At 37.2% G+C, this 15,882-nt stretch overlaps 1 protein-coding gene across 3 annotated transcripts in view; it reads left to right on the top strand.

Annotated features, from left to right (window-relative positions):
- Positions 1-15,882, top strand: part of LOC133525572 (uncharacterized) — a 91,097-nt gene that overhangs the window by 58,701 nt on the left and 16,514 nt on the right. For all 3 annotated transcript variants that reach the window (XM_061861873.1, XM_061861874.1, XM_061861875.1), the window contains exon 3: positions 2,731-2,871. In XM_061861873.1, the coding sequence (XP_061717857.1) occupies positions 2,731-2,871 (141 nt within the window). The remainder of the gene's footprint in view (positions 1-2,730; positions 2,872-15,882) is intronic.

The following is a 15,882-nucleotide window of genomic DNA, read 5'->3' as shown; positions in this document are numbered from 1 at the left end:
TTTTTTAAGTTTTTGGTTTTATTTTTGCATGCGAATAAATACATATACGATAGAGATGTGATTTAACATATTGAATTTCTCTTAAAACTTAGTAGTATAACGCATGTTAACATGATTTTGTTAATACAATAAACCTTTTTTTGTGAATATTTCCAAGACTTAAACCTAGTGAGCATTACTAGTTCGTCATTTAACGGGCTTTTAGTATAGGAATGCATACAAATTACTTCAATATGTATAGTCATTACATAGCTAAAAAATGGTTACAGTCCAATAACGTGTTTATTACAAATGTTTTCTAGGTAATATTTTAACAGATAAAATACTATAAAATTGTTCAGTACCTTTGCGGTTATTAAGCTATGTTTTGTTTATTACACAATTCACAATTACGATACTATAAACACGTAAATTGACTTGGCCGTTATTTTAGTTATTTTTTATATGTTATTCAATTCTAAACAACGGTTAAGGTATACTTAACGGTATTTTAGGAGTAATATCGCACATATTTTAGTAATTATTTGCAACACTAAAACACAAAATTGTGATTTTCTAATTAATAATATAATATTTGAGGAAATGGTTTTCAAATAAAGTAAGGATAAATTTAGTTTTAATTTTTGCACAAAAGAAATCCGGAAGAAATGTACACATTTTCTAGAGATATGGGTTTGAACGTTTTTTGCTCATATCTCAAAACTATAATTTGTGGGTTAGATAGGTTTTAGTGATAGGACGGCAGTAACTTGTTCTTGGCTTCAACGACTTTACTAGAGAAGTCAGAATAACTTGGAATAATAGATTTATACTACCACTATTTATAGACCGGGCCAGGAGCATATATCGTCAGTCATCGCCTCCCGGCTGATACTTCGTCAGATGGTAGTTTAGATGCTATTTTAAATTTAAAATGCCCCTGCTTGCCTATACACATCACGAATAAGGAGGCAATTAGGGATTCAATTCTAATATTGACCCTGCGGCAGGTGTGTGAGTAGCCGGCTTTACCAGCACGATCTACATTAGCTTTCGAAATCAAAGCACGAATGTTTTGTACTTTAAAGATTTAATGTAATCAATAAATAGATAGTACCTGTTTATTTGGCTTATTACAAGCTATCACTTTATTTGGCAATTTACAAGGCGGGCTATTTTTAACGATCTGTGTGGCTACCACCAGTTCGGCACTCACATAAACGCTATCGAGAACGTACTTACTTTCTATGCAACTCGCTCGTACTCGCATATCAGTGCAAGAGAGATGCATAGAAAGTAAATTACGTTCTCGCTAGCGTGTCAAATATCAAATATCAAACATTTATTCAGCAAATAGGCCACAGGGGCACTTTTACATGTCCATTTTTACAAACAAATAATTATAAAAAAAAAACAATTACAAATATGGAATCGATGAAATAATAAATACTTTATGAGATGTATACTGTCTCTAAATGTCAAATTACACAAAAAAAAACTATGATAAAAAAAAACATAAAATACTAAAATTCTTTAGTATATGTCAGTTTTGACATTGTCAGGGACTCATAGTACGGGCACTGGGCTTAAAACGACCTCTGTCACGTATAATTTTAATCTGCTGGTAATTACACACACGCCGCGGTTTCTCTGCTCTCGCGCAGTGAAAGTGATCATTGTTCGCGCTTTGACGGTACCGGTACCTGCCGTACCTGTCGATACGTTCTAACGTTACGGTACACGTGCTTGGTTTGGCCGAAATATTCGGTAAAGTTCGATGACTCACATTAGTCTGCGAGGCTAATTCAAATTTATATTTTGATATCAAAATAATATTTATGTTGCACAAATAGTCAAGTCTGATGACGTCACATAATCTCAAGTGCTGCATCGCGAGCTGTGCCGAGCGACAGTTTCTATCTATTGCCTCTTGACATGTGTACACATTTATTGCGGAATATTAATTGCCTAATTAGTGATTTTGATTAGAGATTTCTGAAAATGACGTTGTATGTTGTTTATTGGCTTTTGTGCAATTACATTGTGACTCAGTTGAATCTAGACTGTTTTTATTATCTCGAGTAGGCTCACTCTACTAGGGAGTACGAATATTCGCATTCGTTTATACAAATATTCGCATCATTTTAAACATTCGCGTCGACATTCGCATTCGCATTAAATGAAGTGAATGTTTTGCGAATGCAAATGTGCGCAGATCGTGTCCTGTCTCGTCGACTCGCGTCTGGGCAGTGCGCGCAAACAAATTTTAAGTAATGCATTTCGACTTTGACCAACAGCATTTTTCAAGACATTATAACATCCCGTTCTAAGGTAACAATATGTTTTATTTTCTAACATATATTTTCTAATTAGAAATGATAACAACTGTATATTCCCTGCCATTCGTATTCGCATTCGGACATCCGCATTCTGGACATTCTGATTCGCATTCACGAATGTGAAGAATGCGACATTTGTGACATCCCTGATCTCGAGGAACCCTAGGACTAATTATTAGCCATTACGATGCCCACAGATAGACAATAATCTGATAATCCAGACCATACTGCGAAATTTATCTGATGTCTCTTTGTCATCATTCGCCTGTGCGTCTCGGATGCCCAATAACATCATTTCGATATCATTTTGACATTGATATGTAGGTACATTAGAATTGGCCTCCGTATCCGTATTGCGATCAAGCCGCATTTGTTGCCTCGTTGTACTGATTTTGTTGATTGTTTTCAACAGATCGAACGAGAAGTGATCCTGTCATCCGGCGATAAGAACTCGAAGGTGCCAATACTTCAACAAGAAAGAAGGCGAGGGCGCCTCGGTGCCGTGGCGCCCGACACGCCTCCAAAGGCGCTTGCCGCTTGGACTCATGCCGATGTAAGTACCTGTTTAGTTCTTTTTTTATACCACGATGGTGGCAAACAAGCATGCGGTCTGCCTGATGGTAAGCAGGAACCGCAGCCTTTGGACGCCTGCAACTCCACAGGTGTTACATGCGCGTTGCCGACCCTTTAAAAACCTGTACACTCCTTTTTTGAAGAACCCTATACTGTGGACCCTCGGGAAAGCCTCGGAAGGGAGCTCATTCCACGTATGCGACCATTTAGGTTCTAGGGAGGATGAACAGCCTGCCGATGGCGAGCGGTGCGGTGATAGAAAGTGGCCGTGGGCATCATGTATAACAATTCTTCAGAGCACAGCCCATTGTACACACACACACACACAATGTTCTATTCTTACTTAGATAAAAAATTAAGTCAAAAGACGAGATAGTATCTGTCGACCTTTAAGATCATCAACTCAAATTTCCTAGTTATTTAGCAAGAATGGTGATGGCGAGGCGCTTAAGCATTGGTTTAGCCAATAGACCTTAAAATATACTTATGTTATTGTTAATGCCAAAGCGTTGTATTTATTTTCTATCCTACTTAAATGGAAGAGTTAGTCACAATACTTGATATGCCTGCCGATTTTAGGGAACTAAAACTCAAAGGTTCTTATTTTGCAAGCGCCGGGAATTCGCCCCGTGGCATGTTATTACGGAACGTGGTCGTGACATTTTCATTTTTACTTGTTGAGGAAAGAGATATAAATAAACCACGAACTGAATTGCTAGAATGAAAAAGTACCTAAGGAGGTGAGGATACTCGCAGACCATTGTCGATGTAACTTCATACTTTTATGCAACTCTCTTAGTAACATACCATGTATTATGTTACTGGTATCAACGATTAGAGAAAAGATAGATCATAGTATTGGAAAATTTGTAGTAACGTTTGCAGACGCTTCTGCTTGGTAAAAAAAACGTTCAGTGCCCCTAGTGTAAATTTAGTCGATAGCGAAACGTGACGTACGCGTTTGCGTTAAGTCTCATTTTGTATGGGTTTTTGAACAGCGCGCCAAGCGGGACGTTTTGGAAAGTCAAAAATCTCATAGAAAATGACACTTAACGCAAACGCGTACGTAACGGTTCGCTGTCGAAAATATTTACACTAGGGGTACAGAATATTTGTGTGTAACAAATCAAACTTGATATCCACTACTTGCGCTAGTTTTGCAATAACAACAGTACCCCTAGTGTAAATAAATTCGATTTCCAAACGTGACGTACGCGTTTGCGTTTAGTCTCATTTTGTATTGGATTTCGAAAGAGCGCGCCAAGCGGGACGTTTTGGAACCTCAAAATCCTATACAAAATGAGACTTAACGCAAACGCGTTCGTCACGTTATGATGTCGATCAAAGTTACACTAGGGGTACAGACAGCGACAATACGAAAATGTCTAACGTCTAACTTGAGTAGGACATTTGCCGTCCAGTTGTGCAGCTTGTGCAGTGACGGAAACACAAATTGCAAGTTTTGCGATATCTGGAGCAGATAGCAAATAACGGAGTTTCTCCCGACGATAGTATGAGTAGCTTAACACAGTTCTGTTATAGTGCCGGATGTCGAATAATAGCTTTTTATTTAATATGTACTTTAGGTTCGTTGAATTGATGTCGAAATTACTAGTCAGTAGGAGTTCCCCGGAGAAGTAATATTGAGGTTACTGGAGCAGCATCGAGTTAGATTTAGGAGCATTCCATCAAAAGGTCGCTTACGAACGCTATTTTTTACTGTAAAAGGAAGCATAGTTTTAATTTGATGATACTGAATGATGGAGGAACCTATAATTGAAGAGGGATCTAAATCTTCTCGGGCAGAGGTGTAGGGTTAGAGCCGCCGTAGCTTTATTTGACGTTCATAAGCGCATTAGTAATACGCCTACTTGAAAAATAAACTATCATTTTAATGGCTTCGCTTTAAACATTAGTGTCAAACCAAAACTTCTAATCCTCAAAAAATCTACTATCAGCAGGTTTAGATAAAAAGTCTTTATTCAACTCTTTTTCTGCTACAAAATTATGAAAAACATGAATCACAACAATTTACCTACTTTAATTTATGAACCAATAATCATTTGACATCCGGTCTGGCCTAGTGGGTAGTGACTCTGCCTGTGAAGCTGGGGGACCATCAGCTTCACAGGCAGAGTCACTACCCACTAGGCCTCCCTGTCACACTTACGTACGAATTTACAATTGTGACAGAGAGGTCACACGTCGAACGTGGTTCGCGGTAGGCCCTCTGGGCTATAATCGCGAAAATCGAAGTTCGTCAATTGCGGACATTTTTCTCTGTCACTCTAATTATGTCTTACTGAGAGAAAAACAAAAGATTCCCGCAATTTGCGAATTTCGGTTTTCGCGGGCTCCTGTGAAGAATGGTAAATACTTTTGACGCGTAGTTTGATACTTTTGATGCTGACGGTACCATCACCAACAGAGTTATCTAGCTAATTGTACACCTTATTGTAACTATATAAGATCTACCATTGGTCTGTTACGAGTATTGTTTTGAGTGCGATGGTGATATAGCACTTTTAAGCCAGTTTCGACGACACATTGACACTCAGTATACCACAATAAAAATAGAGAAGTAGATTGACCGGTAGTTCGAAAGAAACATTAGAATTTATGTCTACACGATGTGCTCCTCTGTGCTCCTCTACGCACCCACGATGGCCCAGCGCTGACCCAGCCAGATGGCCATAGGAATACGATGGTGATGGCTCCTCTAGATACGATGGCCATGCGATGTTTGACAGCACGCACTATGAAATTGGTCAAGTGAAGATGCGTACGCACCATCGCTGGCCACCTTTGATGTGCAGACGAAAAACCAACACCGTGGCCATCCCATCGCCATAAGGCATCCGAAACCACTACCCTTAGTACACGCTGGCCCATCTTAGTGGGCCAGTATGATGGCCCATCGTGTAGAGGAGCCATAATATGGAAGTAAACTCTCCAACTGCAGTGATATCAAGAAAACACTAGCAGTGTACTCGTAGGTACTAGCTTTTAGGTGGGTTATTATGTATGAGTAAGCATTTATTTCTGTGGTTTATTTATGTCATATTCTGCTCTTCATTCGGAATGATTATTCTAGTCATTTTATGATTGATGTTATTGACACTCACATTTTATCAGTGATGGTTCCCGTATTTATATTTTATTATTTCGAGTGCGATAACGATTAATTTGTTAAATAATAATAATTGTTTATTTCTCTTGTAGATTGTAAAGGTTAATACATGGTGTTTATTTATTCACCTGCATGAGTTTACGGTTTGAATATATAGGTCATAATGAGCAACTTATACTACTGGGACCAATTCCGAAATCGCGAAAAAAATTGTCTGTTTCATACATTTTGGCTGTCTGACCTTGACATTTTCTATGGGAGAGCAAAAACTTTTTTCACGTTTTCGGGGTCGGTCCCGACTCCCGTAGTAAAAGTTGCTAAGTATGACCTACATATTCAGCCCGTAAATTATTGCAGGTGACTAAATAAAACTATTCAGTAAAATGTTTTCTGCATCTAGACTGGTTGAAAGAAAATTCTTAGAAAATCTAGCAATGGCGGCCACCTCCAAGGCAAAAAACTGCAGCATTATCTATTGTAACGCTGACATTGCAGTTCCGAGGCCCCATTGAGCCCCGTGTCACTGTTGCAACCGTTACCCTAGACCGGGTTACCAGCAACGGGACGGGATTTTAATGAGTTATTAAACTGTGTTTACTTAATTATGCTACTAGGTTCTGAGTTTCTGAGTTGGTTACATTAGATCAGATGTCTACTCACACTTCCCAACAACAAAATGCGGTGGCAGCATGGTTTAATTTTTATCACTTGTCACTATGCCCGTCACTTTCGTGCTTGCATGCATGTTAGAACGTGACAAATGATAAAGAGCCGACTATCTTAGCCCTACTGTAAGGCTAAGATGGTCGGTATTTTATCATCTGTCATCATGCCTGTCACGTTCTAACCAGTATGAAAGTGCGAAAGTGACGCATGATATAGATGTACAAAGGAACATGATTTCAATGGAATAAATGATATGATATGACAAGTGATAAAATGCGACCATGCTACCGCCGCTGATCAACATAGATGGCTAAAAGTGATTAAGAAGTACATGCCACTTATACCTGTTCTGACATACTCGAGTAAGTACAGAAATCCCCCCTTGGGCTCCCCTACCTACCATTACCGTTCAGAATCCGTTCAGATTTTCATACGACTTTATACCACAGTTTTTTTTATATTTTGAAAAGAAGGCATACGACATGTTATCATGTCCTGTCACATGTAATCTTCCACCAATATTAAAATTATATTATTTCGCTGTCGTAGAAAACGTATTAAATGAAATTCTTCATAATTATGTCTTTAAACACAAGTGTTTCCCTCATTATTTATCAGTTGCTTAAACTGCTATTATTACATAGCAGTTACAAAAGCGCACCTATGTAACGTATTGTAGTGACCTGTCTACACACCTGCATTAGCAGGGCAAGGAACCCGGCTTCGTCACGCGCGTTGGTCGCGAAGACCGTCACGGCGCCCGCGCAGGGCTCGGGTGCGTTCCCATTTTGAAAATGTAGTCTTTATTTGACTAACGTTTCAGTCACAGATTTGAAGATTGCTTGACAACGTTCAAAATTGCGACTATAAACAGAATTAGTCATTTGAAATATTTAATTCAGAATAAATATACTATTTTAACGGTACTTATACTTATTCCAAAATATAAAAATATATATATATATATATATAAAATACAAAAGGCATTTATTCGTGACAATCACAAACATGTACAGGCAACAAAAACAGAAGTACAGAACAATAAGTGCGCAAAAATATAATCATCCGATATATTACCTGAATTCCTAAATGCATGCTGCCTTTTGTATTTTCTAGTTTTGATAAAGTCAGCATACAAATATGTATTTAGGGGTGTTAAGCTTTTTTTTCGGTTCGGTTGCCTGTAACCACGGGGCTTTACATAGACGGTTGGTAGATACCATCATGCACACTGAAACCTGACAATACATAACCCTTATTGCAAAGAAATAAAGTTCAAAAGAATATAATAGAATTATTTTATTCGTAAACACAAACAAGACAAATCACATAATATAACAAAAACAGAAAGTATAGAGTGCCACGAAATGGCCTCATCTAAACATGTTGCTGGTGGCTTCCAACGCTGATCTTCCAATAAGACCGTCAAGTGAGAAGAGTCACGAGAGATAACAGACAAGAAGACATAGAATAAAATAATGGTTAATTAGGAAAAAGTTAAACAGCAAGAAGATACAACATAAAGACTAAATTAATAAGGATTATTTATATAAATCAAGCATCGTACCGTACACATAACACTGGTCTGGATAAATAGTGTTGCTGTTAGTACTGGAGTCGACACAAAGGTCCATAAAAATTCACAACAGCACCTCGGCGGTTAGTTAGCGTACGTAGAACCAACGGTGATAGGTAACGGGTGCAGCCTCGTTGCGACGAATTTACGTAGTTTTTGGGCTATATTTATATATATAAATTTGAATATAGACAACAAGGACAATTCAATATTACAAGTAGGTACAAACATTTTAAACTAGATGCTCTGTGAGCTGTAGAACTTAGCTTAGAAAATGTAAAACAGAAAAATACTTATATACAGTTCGTTGAATCCTTTGCACAGTGATCTCAAGTTTAACAGCCACAGAAGCTATTGGCGTTTAAGTCCTTTATGCCAACTTCCGCATTTTGAAAAATTGCCAAAAACTAAATTGACGAAAAAAATTATTTAATCATAGAATCTGGGAACAAAATTTCACCACTCACACACACATTCTCACACCTGGGCACCTTTTCACGAGAATCGGTAAAGAATTGCGACCTGCAGAGGAAAACACCCGGACATACGAAAGCAAACTCAAAACCAAATATTATTAAGGCAACAGAACAGCGTGGCTCCATTGAATCTTTTGTTCTTGAGTGGTAAATCTATATTATACATAGATTTAGGTTCGTAAGAGTTCCAAGACACTGAAACCCATAATTAAATAGAAGTCAAAACTACCTACATCAGAAATCAGAAACTCTTTTTAATTAACTGTTCGCTGCAGCATTCATTGTGAATTTTACTGGGTCTCTCGATTCACTAACTTTGTTTTGGAAATGCGGGCAACTCGTTAGGCAGTGTAAATGAAGTTTCAGATAGGAACTTCTTACATTTCTTATCCTAATTATCTTCTTCTTGTTCATCTTGTTGTACCATGTCCTTATTTGACGTCGGCGACCATCTGTCAGAACTTATTCCTATCTTGTGCCATTCTGCTCAGGTTGGAAGCGTCATTAATCTGAGTCCAGCTTTTAATATTATCCATCCAGGCTAGCTGCCTTCTTCCTCTACTTCTTTTGCCCTCTATTTTGCTTTCTGTTCTTTGATATTTATTGTTACGATTGATATGTCCAAACTATGAAATTTTTCTCCTCTTTACTGTTTTCTAAGTTTCCATTTTTTTCTTTATTCTTGGCAAAATTTCTAAATTGGTTACATCCTACTTATACCTTGTAAAGAAAATTTCCATTTCGATTTGTATATGAGACACCTGTCGATAGACGATATAGTACCATCAGTCTCGCTTTCTCGACGCTATCGATAATTTGCATTTCACCTCAGTATGCCACGCTTCAGTTACAATAATGATTGCTTGTCACGATTGAAATGGTCTGGGACGTTTTGGGTTTAAAACTACATATTTACCTACTTCTGCGTATATTTTAAAATTTCATCTCTAAAAAATTATGACTTATCTTGTCTAGTTGATAGTAACCCCTCCTATGAAGCCAATGGGGTTCAAATCCAATAAGGCGTTTTATTTGTGTGATCAGGACGTTCCTGACTCATAGGTGTTTTCTATAGGTAATATAAATTTAAGTACTTAAGTTGACACAAACCTTATTGATCTTACTGTTTAGCTTAGTCCATTTTTGTGGTAATGTCATTTAACATTTATTTACTAAATACGTTATTTCACTAAAGATATTCTAGCTGCAATATCTCTCAATAATTGCACATGCAGAAATAACAATATAATAAACATACAAATTACTCATCAACTAAAAATATCTATGAATAAAACGAATTTATCTAAGAACCCTAAATACATGAAAAAATTGAACACGCATTATAAATCTACTGGAAGAGGCCTTCCCGCTTAACCCCCGGTGCAAGATGCCCATAACACTTACTGCGTTGCCGCATTGAATTGTGATGAACAGCCTTTGCGGACAGGCATTGCGCCAGCCATCCAGCCTTTATTTATTAAAGTACTTGCATTAAGACCTTGACCTCATTATGTTAGTAAGTTAATTAGTATTTTGAACTCCCACATTATCCTTATTAAGTATCATTTGTATTCGCTTTGTTCACATATGTGGTTGCAATAGTGCGTAATCTTAGTTTAGTATTATGTCACTACCTGTGAGTTCCTATAATTGGCTTCCTGTATCTACTATATTTTTCTATGTTAATGTCACAGCTGTTGGATCTCCAAATAAATAAAATAAATAAAAAATAAAATAAAGACAATATCCTGAACTTTTTATTATGAATTGAAATTATTTGAACTGATCTTTAACATAAATATGCCTCAAAAATATTTTTCAATCTGCTGTTATTCTCTTCCAAATTTTAGATAAGATTAAACTGTAACAGAAATGGATGCAGTGACGAATGAACGAACGATGCACGCGCGAAAGCAAAGCGGCTCCAATCGCACGATGAGGCGTGAATGATACGTACACGCCGGCTTTGCTATACTTTCTACGATCATCGCTATAAATAGACGATATGTACTTATAGGCCAACTCTAGTTAGTTGTTAGATCTGTTTCTAATATGATACTGATCTGTCAATATCAAAAAGGACATTTCTTCTACCAAAAACATCACATTTGACACTAACAGATCAGTATCATCATTGGCCTTTGAGTCTATTACAGACTATTCAAACAGTGTCAGGTAGGGCGGCAGCGCTTTTCATGGCTGTGTAGGCCAATACGGGAGCGGCAAACACGCCCACAAGCCAGGCAGGTGTAGTGTGTCCAGGTGTGAACAGGTGTCGGGCTGATGACGCTTGGCTCGCTTACTAGCAAGTGTCTTAAACCAAGCCTCATCATGGATTTTACGTCCGTCGAACACCAGTTTGCGCCACTTATCTCTGTCCTCGGCAAGCTCCTCCCATTTATGAACAGGGATGTTGAAGGCGTGCATGTCTCGCTTGGCGCAGTCCTTATGCCGTAACATAGGCCGACCGACGCTTCTCTTGGCATCAGCTATCATCTTAGAAAACAGATCTAATAACTAAAACTAGACTTGGATAAAGAACTTAGTTTCTACATTGACTTTAGTGTGGTAAAAGAGAACTCGATGCCAATGCCACATCCAAGAAGCTGTCACCACTTGCCATCCAAGAAGCTGTCTGTTTAAGGTGGACGCAAAATAATGTAAGCCCTCTTTTTGCCAGTATACCGAAAGAAGAATAAGTACGTATTTACTTTTTTTATCGCAATAACCATTTAACGGTCAAGACTGAAAAAATACTAAATATTCTGTATAAGAAAAAAAAATGATTATGTTATGGGTGGTCTTTTTTGAGATCGTTGCCTTAAAGGGATAAACCCTTGCTTTTCTCAAATCTTTATGTACATAATAATTATTAAGGCCATAATTAACTTAGATACGCCAGACATATACTACATTGCAAGTCCGCACCTTTTATAGTACACCTGCAGGTTACAAGTAACCCCAAGTCATCGAATACACACTAAGTTACGCCATAACCAATATGATACTTTTTAATTTTTAAATGTTTGCTGTCTATAAGCTCATTGTCAACTTTCGGCTTACCTAAATGAGAATATACATTTATGTGTAACTGACTGATAAAATTATATATTTTCAGACCAAGATAAGTCGGCAGCGGTTTTGATAGCCCAGACGATGCAAATGTCAAGTAAACGTCATAATTTCACCCGTGCACCGTCTGGGCTATCGCTGCAAACTTATATTGGTTTGACTCTACCTACCTTTTGCAAATATGGAGTACAACGCATAGCTGAATTTTCAAACATATAGGCCAATTCGAACGTGCATCTGACATTAAACCGATAATATAATGATATTGGAATCACATCAGTTAGCTGTCATTCGCGCGTTCATTTAGCACAGACTCGTCCTTCCAAGTATTCGTGCGAGCGAGACGCCCGCGCGGATGACAGCTAAATAACTGAGCGATATTTGTATGATTCCAATATCATTCAAATATTTTTGGAAAGCGTACTTTCAAATTGACCTAAGAGTTTAACAAACGGAATAGGTATATAATATTGTTTTCTGTGACCGTTCACCCCATGTAATACTAAAATATGGTCATAGCAAAGATCATAATCAAATAGACAGTGACTTGTTTGATTTCTATAACCCTCTTAAACTTTTTATCGGATGACGTCGAGATTCTCCCGCCGCTCCCCAGCCTATAGACAAAGCCAGTCGGCGCGCAGTCGTACACGCATCCGGTCTAGCGCAGGGATTTAATGGATTTATGTGCGTGGATCAAGCCAGTGTGTGAATATGCGTTTAGTTTTGTGGTTTTGATTTTGAAGTGTGTGGAAAATGGTGGAGTTTGCGCTGGAGACTGTGAGTTTGAAAGATTTATTTTGTAATAATTGAATTGAATAATGATTAATTATCTTGTCTATTTGAGAAAATAGGCGTGGAATTGCATCGAAATGTTAACATATTTTATTGACCTTACTGTCGATCTAAAAGCTAATTATGATTAATTATATTACGCCTGGGAAACATTCCTTAGTTAAATTTTAACCCACTAAGAACCATAATATAGTATGACCCAGTAAAACAATAATTTATTTTTGTGTAACTAAAACAAGCAAGTTAAAATCGGTATATTTTTTATTTTTCCGTTCTTTCCAAAAACATTTCTTATACGATTAATTTATATGTTTGTTTAATAAATAATAAGAGTAATAATAGATCAAACCAGATATTTTAAATACTTTTGTTAATAGAATCCTTTACCCCGCGCTCAAACCAAACTTAAACAAATTCATAATTTACTAATTTGTAACTTCATCTAGTTCCTACTAGTACCTACCTAGCCCCCGTTAGTAAGTTCTCATAAATAACGGCTTTAGCCAATCAATTATTGACCGAGCTTTAGCGAAGTTCTATGTTTCAGCTTAGGCAAAAATGCTTTGGTAGGTATTTATGTCCGGATGTTCTCCTCTACAGGTCGCAATTGGGTACTTGACACATGTTGAATATTATAGCAAAATTTTGCTAAATGGATAGAAAATGAACCATCCATTATAAAAAAGTGGAATTAAAAAAATTATATTGAGATTATAAAAAATACAAGGCTACAAAGTCTCAAATATTTTTTTTTTTTTACTTTCAAATCAAAAAAGAAAATGGTACCATTCGATTTATTATTCTTTTATTGAAAAATAAATTGTGTTACAACTATAGACATAAACGCAATATTTCAGGGTCAAAATGGCAATTTCCATACATTTAGGACAGACTAATGTAATGTGACGTCACATTACAATATCATTTTGTTAGAGGCATAGATATAAGAAGTAAGGTTAGAGGCGTTTCAATCGTCGAGTGCGAGCGTCAGACTTTAACTCTCATTTCTGACCTTTGTGTTGCTTAAATGCCATGAGTCCTATATACACATTTGATCCTCAGGAAAATCAAGATAGATTGACATTATTTACAAAAAACTGTCAAGTAGCCAATTCTCAACTGATTCTTGTGAAATTTTGTGAGCAGGTTCGATGATTAAATAGTTTTTTTGTAGATTGAGTTTCTGGAAATTTCTCAAAATGGCGGAGCTATACATTTATTCAGTTTTAAACTATTCTCGCGAGGTTTAAAGCTCAAAAAGCCATTAGTTTAACCAACACAAGAATAGAGCCTCTGGATTGCGGAAGCTCATCATATTCGTAGGCACCATAGTTCCGAAGGACACATTCTATTGTACCGTTCCCTGACCCATTAATATTCCATGGACCTTTCGGCCCGATTCGAAGAATGAAATACGACAACGATAAGTTCTGGTTTAGATAATTACTCTTTTATGTAGATATCGTTTGTATGTATAATTGACAGAAGCAACACGATTCGGGCAACCAATGTCACTTTGACGTTAGAAATATCGTAGATAGATCTTAGTGGGCATCACAGCGGAATCCAAATAAACGTTAATTTGAATTTGACATGTCGTTTAGCTATCGATCTTTTAAAGATCATTCCAAGATCTAAAACGTGTCTTAATCATTCTTTGAATCGGGCCGTTTGTTTATATAATTTAACTTGGGCTTCGGACAAAACGTGCACAGATACAAGATGTGACCTGTAAGAAAAATTTGTGAGAATGAATCCGTAGGATAAGACCTATTTGGTTACTTTAAAAATATTTTTAATTTATTTGTTTCGGGTTACATAAATTTTATCTCTTGCCGGTCCCATATTGGGATACCCTCCTACAATTTAAGAGTGGTTTAAATCTTCTCGGGTCAGAGGTGTAGGGTTAGAGCCGGTCTAGTTTTATTTGACGTTCGTAAGCGTATTGTAATATACTTATACTCAATATAGGTTATTACTCAGTTATACTATATATTATACCTCAAGATAGGTTATTACTTTAGGTGTTCCAAAATTGAAGCGCTTACCTTGTGACAACTTGTACAAGTTGCCTTTAGTCGCAAATCGGCAAGCGAGAGATGTGCACGTGCTAATGAGCTCCCGCTCGCCGAAAGAGAAAGAGACAAGCTCATGTTTAACAACAAATATGACAAAGATGAATGGAATGCGAAAATTAATCAAAAATAACAGATTCTCAGAGAGTGAACTGGCAGGATCAGTGGCTTTATAATATAATAATTCAGCCTATAAATACGTCCCACTGCTGCGCTCTCGTACGCGAGAGGGCTTGGGATATAGTCCCCACGCTAGCCCAATGCGGATTGGGGATGAAGTCCTACACCTTTGAATTTCTTCGCAGATGTATGCAGGTTTCCTCACGATGGTTTCCTTCACCGAAAAGCTAGTGGTAAATATCAAATGATATATTTATGAATTCCAAAAAAACTTATTGGTATGAGCCAGAATTTGAACTCGCGACCTCCGGATTGAAAGTCGGACGTCATATAAACTCTGCCACCACCGCTTTATTAAAGCGCGCATTTAAAGCATATAAACGCTCTTGTCAAAGGCAAAGTCAAGCTTTACTTTGCGTAATCTTAATATTAGGTATATCTAATAAATTATTCCTATTCTTAGTGTTAAAATTGAGTACTTCACATTTTTTTTTTCTAAAAGTACAAGGAGAACCGTCGCTGGTCGCATCTTAAAATAGTTCCAACAAAAACGTACCTAATTAAGAGCATTAAAATTCTTTAATTCCACAAAACAGTTACGACCGAACCGTTATGCACGCAACCCTTCAAAGAAATAGTCGTTGACTACTTTAATGGCAACAAGTCACATTTTCCTCTGAATCTTACTATTAAGCACAACTACCTACAGTCGCCATCAGATATATCAGAGCAGCTAACGCGCTCATAAATATCTGAACACGACTCTAACGCCTTGACAATAGAGGCGTGTTCAGATATTTCTGAGCACCTCAGTCGCTCCGATATATTTGATGGCGACTGTACAGTTTGAAATCTCTTCTATCAAATCAGGCCGTCCCATTGTTTGGCGGTTCCCAGGAAAACAATAAATATTTAACTAACAGTTTAACTGGCAGAGGTTACAACCCAGTGGAGGCAAGGAGAGGTCGTTGGTTCGACCCCTAGAATGGATAAACGGATAGATGGAATGTTAAGTTTTCTTGAAAATATTGATGCTTCGTTGTTGATATTTATTTCTATTATTTGTGTAATAAAATCATTT

The sequence above is a fragment of the Cydia pomonella genome, chromosome 15 (genome assembly GCF_033807575.1).
Source record: "Cydia pomonella isolate Wapato2018A chromosome 15, ilCydPomo1, whole genome shotgun sequence".
NCBI classification, from domain to species: domain Eukaryota; kingdom Metazoa; phylum Arthropoda; class Insecta; order Lepidoptera; family Tortricidae; genus Cydia; species Cydia pomonella.
This window is presented reverse-complemented; position numbering and strand designations above follow the sequence as displayed.